The sequence below is a fragment of the Anthonomus grandis genome, chromosome 2, assembly GCF_022605725.1.
Source record: "Anthonomus grandis grandis chromosome 2, icAntGran1.3, whole genome shotgun sequence".
NCBI lineage: Eukaryota > Metazoa > Arthropoda > Insecta > Coleoptera > Curculionidae > Anthonomus > Anthonomus grandis.
Genome location: NC_065547.1, coordinates 23,100,334 through 23,116,207, shown reverse-complemented (window position 1 = coordinate 23,116,207; position 15,874 = coordinate 23,100,334). Strand labels below are relative to the sequence as shown.

At 31.7% G+C, this 15,874-nt stretch overlaps 1 protein-coding gene across 1 annotated transcript in view; it reads right to left on the bottom strand.

Moving 5' to 3' along the window:
- Window positions 1-2,005: 2,005 nt before the first annotated feature.
- Window positions 2,006-15,874, bottom strand: part of LOC126747393 (uncharacterized) — a 58,149-nt gene continuing 44,280 nt past the window's right edge. The window contains exons 2-4 of the mRNA XM_050455979.1: window positions 5,123-5,354; window positions 4,720-5,071; window positions 2,006-2,280 (exon numbers count right to left, since the gene is read on the bottom strand). Coding sequence (XP_050311936.1) covers window positions 2,152-2,280; window positions 4,720-5,071; window positions 5,123-5,354 — 713 coding nt within the window. The 3' untranslated portion in view covers window positions 2,006-2,151. The remainder of the gene's footprint in view (window positions 2,281-4,719; window positions 5,072-5,122; window positions 5,355-15,874) is intronic.

The following is a 15,874-nucleotide window of genomic DNA, read 5'->3' as shown; positions in this document are numbered from 1 at the left end:
TTATTTAAACATTTATTTTGTCTTCTTTTCACATGAATCATTTAGTAAATTGCTTTATAAGGTTTGCACTGCCTTTTTTTTATTTTATTTCATATATATCATACCACTTCCTGAGTTCACTGAGATGAGACCTAGGTATAGAGACTAAGAGACCTGAGCACCCGGAATGGATCAGAATTAATGTTTTTCTTACAACTTGTGTTTTTTTAAGAGTTTCTTTTTATTTTATGTAAACATCTGCCCTTGAATTAAGTTTTTATTAATATTATAGTTCCAAAATACGTTGTTAGTATTATAAGAGACCAACAAATATATACTATATAAGTGATATATGTTTATACTGAAAAGTTGTTTTCATTTTCAAAGAGTTTATTTTGTTTTGTAGATGGGTATATTGTTTCTTTTCGATAATACTCTGCTAAAGAATTTTTAATTAATTTTAAAATTTTATATTTAAATTATAATTTTAAAATCTGTTTAATTTTTTTTTAGGGAACGGATACAGGTACATATTAAATAAGTATAATTCATCCTCTATTGAATCTATGTGTTAATAAAATGAGGATTGTATTAACCTAATAAGAATGCCTTTAGATGTATGATGAGAAAATGGCACAAAAATTTTGACAACCTTTTCTAATCTGTTTATAATTAGGGTAGTTCAGTGCTAACAAAATACTTTTAAAATTTTTTAGATTAATTCTAATTTATATAATGTCTGTTAAAATAAATTATTGTATATTATGTATATCATTTTAAGTAATTTTTTTTCAGGAAAATTAAATAATAAATGTATTAAAGAAAAACATTGTTTTATTTCCATTTGTCCAATTGGTGATATGTCGTACACTATTGTTAGTACACTGTCGTAGATTATTGCAGTAAATTAACTCATTTAGATATGTAAAATAAAGCTGAAAAATTTTATTTTTGTTCAGATCAATATCTGATCTAACACCTAATCAAAAAGGCCCTTTTCTATATAAGTAACCTTTTTGAGTAGGCGTTTGCTTTAGATATTAAGATTAAATGATAAGATTGTCAGATTAAATGGAATTTGATTTCCCGCCTTAATTTGGCCACGCCTTTCACCATTTTCATTGGTCCAATTAGGCACGTCAAACTGTCAAGTTAGTTACATCAGTTTCCGTTGCCAAGCGAGAGGACGCTAGCTGATTTGTCAGAAGAATTTCAGTTTGTATGCAACCACCACTTTTGTGTTCTGTGCTTCACATGCTCTTTCTCTCACAGAAAAGGAAAAAAAAAGACAAGGAAAAAAAAAGATAGGCGTCAAAAACGTAAACCAAAATAATACCAGGGAAACCGGCAAGAGCCATCGTAGCTACGCCGGTGAACTCAGTGCAAGACATCATCTCTCACACGGCGATGGGACCGATGTCGTCACGCGACGGCCGGTCCATTCTATTATGTCAGTGAATTGAGTGAATAATAATAGATACAATAGTATTTGCATTGTAAACATATGAGGTATTCTACGTTGCAAAGTTGCTTTTTTCATTAACTTTTTTTGTTAAGAATATTTTTTTATGCTCAAAATTTTGTTGATTAGTCTCATAGTATATATTATTAGTTAGCAAATAAAAGAACATTTTTAAGAGTATATTTTTTAGCTGTTGACACCTCGCCTATGGTTTTCAACTAGGTAATTTTTGGGCCTTCTAATATTATAGAGTTCTGACGTCCTCAACAAAATATAGATATATGTTTTTCTAAGAGTTTTTTATTGTTGGCCAGACTCCAACAAGTAGCTGAGGCTATAAAACCTACAACTTCAACGTGGTGTCCATAGAGAATCTTTCTTTTGTAATTGAAGCTAGATTAGAATTAGGTAGCTAGGTTACAATAATTCTTTTATAAGAACGTTCCGTCATAGTATTTGACCGTACTTTTTTGGCATAAATAACATCTTACAGTACTCTACTTTTCTTGCTAAAATTTATATATAAACAAGATTTTTGACATTATCAAAGGAAACATATTAATATTAACATGCTTTTTTAATATTTAAAAAAATAAATAATTAAAATTACACAACTATCACAATAATGAGTACATGAATAATAAACAGAAAAATGTACCTGGATTAATATTAAAACCAATGCAATTTATACACATAGTGTTTACTTATAATTAGTTAAAAAAGGATTTAAATTTATTCCTATCTCTTTTCCATGGCAATAAAAACATATTTTTAATAAAGCCGATCTTCTCAAGTGCAACTTCAGCCACCGCCTTCTCCACTTGTTTTATAGCCTTCACCTGAAAATCACGAAATGGCGATGATGATGAGTTTTGTTAGGTGAAAAATCTTAATATGGTAAATTACATATAAAGCATATTATTAGATTAGTCACTAAAATGGACTTCGTAGTTTATTATTAGTTTATTATTTCTATATATAGCTTATCTATTAAATTATCAAAATCCTACGCACGTAAATTAATTTTGAGCAAATTTCTTCCAAGGATTTTTAAGTAGTGGAAACTATTTTTTACTGTGATATTTTGGTAAAGTTTAAAATGGCGATTAAATGAAAGGTTGTAATTAAGAAAATATCTAAAATCTTCTTTGTTTCATTGATTACTACCTCAAATATTTTGCTAAGGTAAAACACTTTTATAGACAAACTAAAGGGGGTAGCTACGTGTTCCGCCAGCCTAACCTGAGTTACTATCTTAGCATACAAGAATAGTTTATATGTTGCTAGGACATTTTAAGCTAGCACTATTCCCGAGATCAAAAGTAGAATAACAAATAAAAACAATAAACCAACTATTAAAATATTTATAGCACTGGCTTTGCTCGATAAACCTGCATAAGCAAGGCTAGGAAAACCAGTGAACGAGGAAGCTTAAGCAACTAGCAACAACAAAATTTAACCCCATAACATTAACTTATCCGAGATTGAGACATCAACTTTCTGTCTTTCTCACTAGCCACATAGGTTGGTGAGTACTAACCAACTAACTAACGTGAAATTAGTTCCTGTATACATGAATCTGGTAGTACCTGCTAGTTTTAAAGCACTAGCTTGCAAAATCGGGAAATAGGGACATAAGCACCCAATATATGCACATTTCATCAAAATATTATTATCTTCTGTCAGTGTCCATGTAATTAATAACGTTAATATATCTAAACTGCAATATTGTGAAGAAGCATTAATGATAATTCCGATGGAAACCACCAAAATGTGTAACAGATGTCTAAAGTTTTCTCTGAGATACACTAAAACTAAGTAGTTTTATTGGTCTATACGATAAGATACGAGATATAATAAGATAAGATACGAGATAAGGATTTGATCTAAAGACATTCAGCGATATATGGTTATATTCGAACGAACAGTTGTATACATAAAAGATATAAATGAAATTAATTCCTACAGAGACAAGGGAGCTATTAAAGTCTTTGTGAATTATATAGTTTTGTAGAAGAAAAATTTCACAAAAATAAGTAAAATGACCGATTTGCAGCTAGTATACTTTATGTTGGTATGGTATTAGTATTAAAATTTTGCTTTAAGCATATTCAAGTAAACAATGCAGTAAAAAGACAATCTAAGATATAAGTCCAAGCGAATACTTTAAAGATCTCGAAAAATAGCAAAGGTGATGTGATATGTAACCTTTGTTGAGTTAAAATAGACCTCATAACATCTCTTAATTTATTTATGCGCAAATCTCATTGATATATAAAGTCCGTTTAAGTTTTTTTTATATCACTAAAATATAAAAAAAACTTAAACGGACCACTAAACTCGTATTTTTTTTATGTTAAACTCCTTTGTTTAATTACGGAGCAATTGCAAAAAATATTATCTCCTACTAAAATTGTTTTTAAATAGATTTTATACATTTAAGCTCGTATTTGCTGAATAGAATACTTTATCTACTTCCTTTTCTATCTGAGTGCCTTCAACTAAATCTGATACGGTACAGGTCAACAGATCTTAGGCTCGGATTCAGCGACTCCAAACATATACACTAATATTTCTACGTTTCCGTACTATTTCATCTTAATTTGACCTTCAAATGGCCCTGAAACTAATATGATAACAATTAACAAATTAACAGACCTCTAATTTAAAATGAGCGATCTCAAACTATTTGAAAATCTAACACAATATATTTCGCAACTACAACAAGAAAAGAAAGTAAAATCAGTCTATTGCAGCCTTAAAGGAACAATGCAATAGATATAACAACTATAGAGATAACAATACACAAAATGATAAAAGACGGAGTTGTGTAACATTTAATATTACGAAAGAATGAAAAATTCTGTTAGTATGTGATATTATCTTTTGGCATTGAGGAGGATAAACCGTAAGAGGTAAGAAACTAAGGTGATTAGGCGAATTGGAACCTGTTTAAAACTAATTTGGCTTATTATTGTCAGTAGATACTAAGACAGTTCTTAAGAACTTTTTAAAATCACATTAAAGCCCTGGATTATATTTTTTTATGTAGTAATATTATTCATTTTCATCGTTAATAAAAAAACTTCTTTAATTAACTTGTCGCCATTTTAAACCCACGAAAATATTACATGAGTAGATTCTAAGTAAAAAATTATTAAGAATTATCACAAAGATAAAGGCCTAGACAAATTTTTAATTACCACCTCGGCAATTTCAGCCCCAGTTTCCATTACTCTTGACCCTATCGCCCCTAAACCTCTAACCAACCCACTCACCGTAGCCCCTATGTTTAGGTTCACTATCGGCCTGATCGGAATAGGTGGATTAGTGAAAAATGTGTTGATTGGTAAAAGGTTTGGTATTGGCCTGAATGGTGTTGATGAAGGCCTTGAAGATGTTGATGGGGGCGTTGCAGATGGCGATGAGGGCCTTACGGATGATGGTGTTATAAATGTTGTTGAAGGCCTTAGAGTTGTTTGTGAAATTGATGACCGTATTGATGAGGATGATGGTATAAATGGTTTAGATGATGTTGTAGTAATCTTTGTTGTAATTGCTGATGGTAATCCTTGGGTTGTTGTCGTCGAAAATTCTGGTTTTCTATTATCTGGTATCGAGTTGTTTATGCTACAAATATTTTACTAATTATTAACTTCATCGAATTATTTGTATACAGACCTGTTTGTTGCTGCTGGGGAAGCTTCTTCAATGGGTCTGGGTTTTCCGCTCTTTTTGCCAAAAGACGTTTCAAACTTCCTAACAAAAACGTCATTGGGGTCCCATTGTTCCGTCAATTGACTCCATATTTTCGGATACTCTTTCCGCAGTCGCTTTATGGCACGCAAGGCTACTGTGGCTTGTTTTTCACTGCACCTACTGCAATTTGTTTGAAGAGCCTCGGGAAGAATTCCTAAAACCATTTTTTTATAAGTATGAAGCTTTCTGTGTTAAAGCAATTTAACCATTAATATGTGCGGCTTAATTTTCGGGCTAGCCTACTTTTTCCATTTAAAACTTTTCCGTTACTTCTTCCATTTAAGGATTGAATAAATCAGTCCGAGTAATATAATATGTTTCATATTTTTTTTAATGGAGCGAAACTCTTTTAAAAACAATTTACATAATTTTTTTGTCATATATATCTACAGCTTTCTACGGTAATTTTTTTTCTAAATAATATAGGGAATAATATTACATTTTGTAACAGGAATTCCTAATGTAGTATTATTTTATATTTGGTGCCCCCTCTAAAATTTATGCTAGTAATCGAACTCGCAATAGAGCTGGTGTAGGGCGGTGTGGTAGAGTCCAACATACCAGTAGAGCATACTAGCTATGGGAACATGCTACTCCAGGCTGATGTTTTTGCTGTATTGAAATGCGAACAGAAAATCCAAAGCTGCGGATATCGCAACTCAGTCGTATCAATATAATCAGACAGAAAGCCTGTCATTAAAGCTATTACGGCCAAAAAAGTTAGTTCCTTAGTCGTACTAAAGTGGGGGAACTGGTAAAAGTGGGCTGTAGGATTCAGCTTATCTGGGTGCCGAAGCACTTAGGATATGCTGGAAACCAGGAAGCGGATTCCCTTGCTGGACTGGGATCTATCAAGCGGCCGGTGAGGCCTACATTTTTAATCGGTATAGCCAAATGCGTAGCAGTTGCATCAATAAAAAGTCTGCTAAACAAGTGGGCCCTCTGAAGATGTAATCTACTGCGCTTAAGAAGACGCGAAACTCGGCTAGTGACGGGTCTCTTAACTTAAAGGTACTAAAGGCATTAAAGGCACCATCTGGACACCATCGGCATTGTGGATAACCCGGAATGCCGGTGGTGTTGGAAGAAGATCAAATTGTAAACCCCGTCACCGGAGAGTGGCCAGCACTCACGCGCGCTAAGATCAAATTCTTGGGTAACACCTACAGGGTACCAAGCGACTTTAGGTCTTTCGAACCGGAGAGCCTATTGGATTTTTCAAAGCTATTGGCCACTGGTAATCCTCGGTGGGGCAGGTCCATTAGGAGACCTATTTACATAACAACCTCCGGTAGCCCACTGCATTACAGATCTACAATCCAACTCGGATTACTGGGGTACTAATTCATAACTTTCCTTACTTACAAACTCTAAAAGTAATGATAACTAGCCTCTTAGTCATATATTAGGACATACCAATATTACAAACATAAGTAAGCATTTTCTAATCCAGTTTTGTAAGCGGATAAATCATACAATATAAAGATAAAACAAATAGAAAATTAGTATGTTTTCAAGATTTAAATGGTATGCTCCATTACCTATAGTATTTCAGACCGATTTACCTGCCATAAAGATATGCTTAAATAACAGGTCTGGTTTACCCAATCATCTTTAGAACGATGTGTGACTGCAATGATTCTTAACCTTTTTTACTATTTTAAGCTTACGAAAACATTCTTGCTTGGATAACGGGGCACACTATTATAATATGCATGAATATGAAAGAAGCTATGATAAGAAACAATGAGCATGCTCTAAAAAGATGTGAAAATAAAAAATAATTCATTCAAGGCTTTGAATTACTATTTAGTTCATTATAAAAATAACGCAAAATAGATTATTGGTGGAGTGAACTATACTGCAAATGGAGAAAAAACTTACAAAAGATGTATATATCACAACAAATCCCTATAGATACAGGTTTAGGCTCGGTCAAGAGAAAGTCAAACTAGGATCTCTTCTTCTTTTTCCTTATTTTTGAGCTCTCGTCATTTTAGATGGCCGCTTAAATTTATTTCTAACAGTCCTACAGTTTAACGTAACCAATTTTTGTAAAGACAGATACAAACAACCAATCGCCTCGTAAACACTTGCCCACGGTGCCACCGGAGTCGGCAAACTAGATTCTCATCATTAAAATTAGTTGTAAACTCTGAAATAGCTCCGACGTTTCTTGAGGCGACCTAGGAAATACTTTATTCTATACAACCTCTGGAGTATTACATCACGCAGCTGTTATATTTTATAAGAATGGATTAGTATGTAAAATCATATTACCTGGTAAAAAGCAATAAAGCTGCTTCTAACTTATCCCATAACTCTCCTGGTAAGGACTGATCAACAGTAAATTCTAAATACCATCTTTCATCTCTTAATGCCATCTTTGGTGCCTGTCTTTATCCATAAAGGTAAAAGAAGAATATGTTTTCAGGTTTTCAGACAAACGTTTTTGCCTATAGAACCACAATGGTCCTATATTCCGTTCTATATCGACCATATTCCATTCTTTAAAACGAGAAAGAGGCCTTACCAGAAGAGTAATGATTTTGGAATTTCTGTTGGTTAAGCATGTTCATTAAATGATTAAAAAATGAAAAATTGAACATTTATTGAGTGACTTTATTTATTTTAATGTTGGCTTGGAAAGTATACTTTTATAACTTATATTAAATTTTTCGGCGTAAATACATTTATTTGCTACGTATAGGAAGGGGTCTCAGAGACTGATTTTAAGGAAAAGGTAATGAAAAGAAAAGTCATGCGAAAAAGAAGAAGAACGGTATCCCTTAAAAAAATTATAAATAATTTTTCCGATTTGACATATTTTCTTATTGGGTCTTTAGTATTAATTTACTTCTTATTGAATTCTGGAAATCCCTAGTCATCTAATCGTTTTTGTCAATATTTTGATAAAACATATTATGGTAGAAACATATTATAAGAGGTTTTTTAGTAGTGTAATTTCCTAGAATGGTTTTGTATTTTTATAAAAACAATATCATACATATAAATGGCGTCCATAAATATAAATGGTATTCTGCAGAAACCTCGCGATATAATAATTTTAACGCGGCATATCTAAAATAGATAGTTACATATTCGACATATAAAGGGCAATTGAAAATATATGATAGGTAATGATAGTGTTGTTGATTGCTATTTCTTGCATTGTCGAGTCCCTAAATTCTCTGAGACCTAAGGAGATTATTTAAATTTTTTAATAAATAATCTAAACACGATATGTTGATTATAACTCAGCCCACGTTCATAGATTATAAATTGAATACCATCATATTCACTATTCATTAAATTTTAATTAGATATTTGACCAGTTTTTTTAAATAAAATTAACTGTTAGGACTGATTGTTTTGATTAAATGTCATGCAAGGTTATAAGTGACTGAATCTAATACATTTTTTTATAAAATACAATAATTCGAAAAATACCTCTTTTAAAAAATATCAAAACGTTGTTATTTTCATATTTTTAGTGTATTTTACATTGTATGTACATTAAGTATATTGGTTCTATTTGTTTTATTTAAAAATTCTTTTAAGTCCTCACGTCAATCTGATAGTGAAACGCCAATTCTTGTGACAATGTGGTCGCTGTATCTTATGAGAGATCTGCCTCAGCCTTTTTACCTTTCACGCCTCCCTGTATCGCAAGGTTCTCAAGACCGTTTGTTCGAAAGATATGCCCAAAATAGCCTATTATTTGCTCTGTTACCTATGTTCTTAGCCTTTTCTTAATATCCAATTTTTCTAAAATTAAAAAATTTGCTCTGCGGGGTATCCAAGGAATTCTGAGCATCCGTATCCAGCAAAACATCTTCAATGCATCGATGCTTATTTTGTCAGTTTCATTAAGAATCCAATACGCCAACGCACAGACGAAAATTGAGGAAAAAAAAGGCGTCTAACCAGTCTCATTTTCGTTGATACAGTGATTTCGGGACTTTTTAGTCATTGCAATAGCTGATTTACGCTTAGTTCCTTCAGGGCATCTGCTAGATGATTGTAGATCCCAGGTATCCAAGCTGGCTTACAACGGCAATTTTATTTACTATTGTTAGTTGATTTTGGTTGTAGACTCTAATTTTTGGCATGGTCCTTGTATTTGTTCTGGTTATTTTCAGACCTGTCTCTAGGTGGATATTTTCTATGCTATCTAATAGTTGATAAAATTCTTCTTTAGACACAGCGAAAGTCTTTGTGTCATCTGCATACATCAGATTGAAAATCTTTGATACTGCCATTCCACCCATCAGTGATCTTTCGTAAAATTCATTCTCCGTTTATATTAAATAAGATTGGACTGAGTGTACAGGTTTGCCTCACTCCCTTAATAAAGAAATTTCCAGTTGGTTACTTGTTCACCCTGACCCGTTATATAAATTTCTGATAAGTAGAATCAGGTAGAATGGCACTCTTATTTCAGAGAGAACTTGCCACAGCTTTCTCCAATTAACCAGATTAAAGGCTTTGCTATAATCGATGAAGTACATATACGACTATGTCGCGATGTTAAATTTACTGGACTTTTTTATGACCTGCCTTATGTGTAATATTTGGTCTTTAATGCATTCTGGACAAAACCTGCCAGTGCTTCTGGGATTTCAAGTAGTAGAAATAGTTTTAGAACTTTTTTGCTTGATTTCGTCTAGGGAACACTTTTCTGAATTTAGACGCAATTTCAAAAAAGTACCTTGTATTTTATTGATGACCAGTTCTGCCTATGTGCATTGTCACCTAAATTTTTTGGCAGATTTGGTACCCTATATCTACTATACCACTATATGACAATCACATCTAGTGCCCAAAAAGATGTATTATCTAGGCTATTACCAGAGGCTTTATGGGTCTTTTGTCTTTTTATTGCAATTTCAAATTCAGAAGTGAAGTTGTATGTCAATGTTTTTTTTTAATTTTGTTCCACTTGTGCTGATGATTCCTTTACATACTTCTTCATCATCGAATTTCGCAGTATTCCCTCCATCTATTATATCTATAATATGTCTTGACTTCGTTCTGGTGCGAAGAAACGAGTTATCTGCTTTATTTTCTTAAGCATGTCCTTAGTTTCACAATTTTTTTATGTTCTTTAATTTTTTTCCATAATTGCAGCTATTTGAACGCTGTTTCTGTCTTTTTGTTAGAGTCGCTTTATCTCAATATTCATAGACTTTTCTTTCAATCTCTAGCTCTGAAGCTTGTAGTTGTTTCCTTTCTTGTATTCTGTTATAAGTAACATTTATTATTCAGTACTTCCTCTTTCCTTTAGTGTCATTTGTGATGCTATGATTTTATACCAATATATTATTTAATAATGCAAATTCTCAAGGCATGGATTTGTGGTATTTTACTAAATTAAAAATTACATTTCTAAATAAGCTTTAGAAAATTGTGTGATTCTAAATGAGCCAGAAAGTATTCCCCCAAACTAATTCTAGATAAAAGGAATCTTATGACTCTAAAATCTAAAAGGGTGGTGCCAACCAATTTTTTTTTTACAATGTTGACTATCGATAACCACAGTGTTGATTTGCTTCTAGGTTATTTCTTTGTTTTCTAAGATTATTGTTCCAGATCATAGAAAAGTTCCAATGGTAGTTCATGTGCTATTAAAACCATATTTGGATGGATTGATATACGGATAAAGATCAGCTGCACATGATATTAAACTCATGGTAAGGTTTCGGTTCGTAAACTTTTATCAGTTTAGAATGCAAAACCGATGAAGACGACTTATGGAGTACTTCAACAACAACAAACCATCAATTAGATTCACGATTCACGAAGGAGATTGAGAGAGAAAGATCATGCTTCAACTGCCGTTTCTGGATAATCTTATGAAGAATATCTAGAACGGATACTGTCAATATTATCGGTTTATTTTGGAAACATTGCGTCAGCGTTTAGGTAACATTAGTTCTGGCGACTTCGAAGCTATTAATTTATTAATGTGTGTATTAATATACACACATTAAAATGGTCTAGAGGACAAGGAAAAAAATCCGTTTTATATTTAGAGAAAAAAAATATTTCTAAGATAAATTGTGTTTATTATTTGTTGGACATTTTTTTTCGATGTATCTTATATCATTCCCATCATATTAAGTTAATCTTGTTAATATTCTTATTGACTTATTAAATAAATAGTTCAACGGCGTCAGCTTTCACCCAGTCAAGACATGGTTGTTCTTTGTCCTCTCCTTTCATTCCAAACCCATTGCCAGACCCCCTCCCACTCCTAACCGGTGGTTAGCTAATCCTGTTCACGCCGGTAACTAGGCTGGATGATCGTGAAAGAAGTGAAGAGTCGTGCCCCGACACTCTAACTCTAACTCAGTACACTCTGCGGAAGAACAGTAAGAAAAAAAAGGAAGTATAGGTGAAATAGTAGAGGAGACAAAAATTGGTTGAATATCTAGTTGCTCAAACCATTGGTTCACCACCTAAATCTTTTAGTACAGTTTTAGTGCAGTGAGCATTTATTTTAATGCATATTGACTATGTTCGTGCAATATAGTCAATGCGCAAAAGCAACATCTTCATCGGGAAATACAGCTACGAGCTGTTATTATGATATAGGGTCGTATGAACACTCGTAGAAGATCGTAGAAGCTGTAAGTTCTACTATGAGGTGATGTGAGAGAAGGACACATTGGTCCAACAAGAGAAACAAAATCTCTTTATGACATATTCCTATGCATTCAAGTATTACGGAACCGGAATATTAATGCCAACTCGCTAAGAAGTGAGCTTCAAAATATTCATGAGTTAGAGTAACTGCTCAAACATTAAGCAATCATTTTACGGATGAATCAAGGTTTTGTGTACGGCCTGACCCAAAAAGCAGGAAATACGCCTCGCTTGCAAACCATTCATGAAGTTTAGATATGATAGGTATAAGTTTGGATAGTTTTTTTAATTAATCTGCTTCCTATGCAAATTCAGGAACTCATGGTTTATCCACGCGCTACACAATTTGATGAAAAAAATGTAAATATAATAAATTATGTATTTTGTATAGTTTCATATAACATTTTAGTTTGAACAGTATGTATCGACCTTTGTTATTGGTTATTGGCTTCTACGATCTGGAACCGCCTCATTCAAACTCACTGATTTCAGTTTAATTTCAAAAACTTTTTTATTTATTATAATTTTCAAGTATCTCTTTGAATTTTGATATTATCCAAATTGTATCTTTTATCATTGAAACTCACAATACTACTAAGATGATTCACCTACGCATTTCTGAGATACATTTTTTTATCATTCAACTTGCACAACTTCCTTGGTTTTCATTCTTTCATGCTTTCAAGTAAAAATTATCTCTGTTCTTTTCCGAAGTATGTATGTAATGTTGTAACTGTAAATCGATTTTGCAATCTAAAAATTAAATATATTTGCTTACAATCATACAGTACATACTTAGAAACTACGTACCAAATATCTTATAGTTCTTTAATTAAATATAAATAAATAAATTATCTATGCTTTTGTATTTATTCAAAACCTTGAATGTAGGTTCCTCTTTTCTATAGCATACAAATAAAACTTATTCAATCCGTGATATTTTTTCATAAGCCATTGAATATTGCGATTCAATACTGGTATTCCTAAGGAGTGTTAACAATTAGTTTTTTTTTGCAAATAGTTTAACACATTTAGTATTCTATAGTGGAGCTTAAGACATAAATAAACTAATAAAAAGGTCAAATTATTTTATAATATTGTTTAGGTAATCTAAAACAATAAATATTACTAGATAAAACCTACATCAATTTAAATGTTATTCAGCTATAAAAGCATTAATAATTATACTTTATTTGGTGTATTGAAGCAACCGAAATTTCTAGGGCAGAAGCACAAAGATCTTAGCTTTCACGAATGACTGAATGTATTAAAATAAATGAATGAATTGAATAAAATTCAGAATCTTTGACTGTTTTTAGTATATCGGTCGAGTATTATTTCTTTTGATTGTTTGATAATGAATAGATGATAATTAAATAGCTAACTTTGCAGAATAGTTCCTCAAGTAAGGAATTATGCAATTATTAAATATTTCACGTTTTAGTTCCTTGTTAGTACTCAAATTTAAATTAAAATAGCTCATGTTAATATTAGATTGATAATAACGGGACCTCATGATTTATGATGATTTTGTTTATTTCAATAGTTTCACTACTTGATTATTTAAAAGATGAAGCTGGCAGGTTGAACTTCTTATCGACGTTTTTCACTTTTTAAAAATCATTTTTCCCTTAATCCTTGAGTGAATAACATTATTAAAGACATAGATAATATTTTATCTATTAGGTATATTGGTTTTAAGGGGGTTATTATTCTTGGTAACTAGAAATCCATTTTTAGTTGTATTGACCTTATGGTTTGTTGCAGATTTTGAATAAACTAACGCGGGTAATAGCCACTACCAGTTCATTAATTGCATTTTTATGTTCACTATGAATTCTATTTGCATTTCATTTTAGTGGCATCGTTTCGTGGGATGATTATTCGTAATATTGTCTCATTTTTCTAAATCTAAAAACTAGATTATCTAAGCCTAAAGAAGGTATTAACAGAAAAGATTTTATTTTTTATGAATTTCACATTCATGAGGAACACACTTCTTTCCGAAATACACTTCCTCAGGAAATTTGTTAGAAAGGCTTTGAAATTTTTCGAAACTTTAGTACATAAATATATTTGCCTTTTATGTGTTCTATTATTAAGTGATTCTATTGTAGCCGTTGAAGTCACCTTGCTATTTGTCCTTTAGAATTTTTGAGCTTAAGCAGCCATCTCAGAGAAGCATGGTCAGTTCTAAGAATCAATCGTTAGCCATACAAATATTTATAGAAATATTCAATAGCTTTTACTGCTGCTAATAGCTCGTATAATCATACAATAGTTTCTTTCTACGTTTGCTAGCATTTTACTGCATGCTCTCAGTTGCACGTCATCTTTATAATATTGTGAAAGCACGGCTCTGATACTTGCTGCTGGAATGTTGTTAAGCCTATGTGACTTTGGCTTCGGGTAATTCAATAATCGGTATTCTTTTTCCACTTAAGGATTAAATTTGGAAAAGTTAGCCAGATTTACTAATCGAGTAACATCGACCTCAAAATTTTGCAGACTTTCCTAGCTTTTTACCTCACCTATTATCTCATTTTTATTAAAAGATAATAATCACGTGTAACATACAAAATTTTTCCTATTACCAAATTCCCAGGGTTTATAAAGTTTCATAGTGCCTAAAATAGTTATTTATGTAACAAGTGTGTAAAATGATCATTTTTTAATGAATGGGAAACTTGTCAATTTCCATGAATAAAAAAGGGGGATTTTAACCCTTAATTTTAAACTTTAAAGGGGGTGTAACATTCAAAAATTTTTCTACTACCGAAGAATAGACATCAAAAAAATAAAAAATATCAAATTACTTTACGCACTTAAACGACTAAAAATATTTGTTGACAAACTCTAAAATTAATCAAATAAACGTCAAATCTGACATTGACATCTGATGTTTATCTGACATTTCTTTTATAATTTGTCAGAAATTTTGTTGACGTTTTTTTTTTTACGCACTGGTACATAAAGCAATTTTGTGTTTTTGATTTTTTTAATAATTTCTTCGGTACTCGAAAAAATGTTGTATGTTACACGTGTATAACATCCTCTTTTTTTATTCGTGGGAATTATCGACAAAATTCCCATTCATAAAAAAAGGATCGTTTTACACACTTAAACTGTTATTCGGTTTTTACTTCCAATAATTCCACATCTAATCAGAGACAACCAAAGAGACGTGCAACTGGATAGAAATTTTTATCCTATTGTTGTTGCTCTCTTTAATCTGTATATATTTTATTTCGTTGTCTCTCTCTTTCCTTATAAAAGGTGAGCTAAGGTGGCGCCACAATACTAATCTTTCGCAATGCTAAATGTATTTAATTATCAGAGCAGTCAAGAGAAAACATTCTTCCATCTCCGTCTAAATGAATGCAAAATTACGGGATCTAGTATTTCTAAAATTATAATTAAGTACGGCAACAGTGCAATCCTTGCTCAACATGAACACGTGAATTTCAATATGGCTGAATAGTTGTTGTTGCTGATTAATTTTGTTTTGTTTTACATCATTAGTTGAGATTTTGGACGAGTGCTTAAATTTTACGTATTTTATTACCTACCGGATTTAGGTGAACTTGGTTAAGTAGTTTTATACAGATTTTAGTGTTTTGACTTGGGTTAGGAACAGAAATAGGTATGTTCATTAAGGTAATTGTTAAGGCTGTAGTTAAAATAGGTATTCCATGGAGGTTCAAAAGGAAAAATTAAGAAATTTGCAAAAAAAAAACATTTAAAAAAAATAAAAAACTAACATAAATAGTCAAATGAATTTAATTATAATATAACTTAAAATAATTACAAGAATAACATTTCTTCGGACTATCTGTATCGCAGTACTTGCTATTATTTACATGCTAAATGTATTTATTGTTATTTTAAATTTAGCTGTAATCTTTCTGTCTCAGAACATAATTATGATGTTTAGTTTATTTAGTTCCTCAATTTAAATGTTAATAAATTGCATTGTTTTAATTAAAGTCTGCCATCGTGCTGAGCAATTAAAAACATATCAATAAC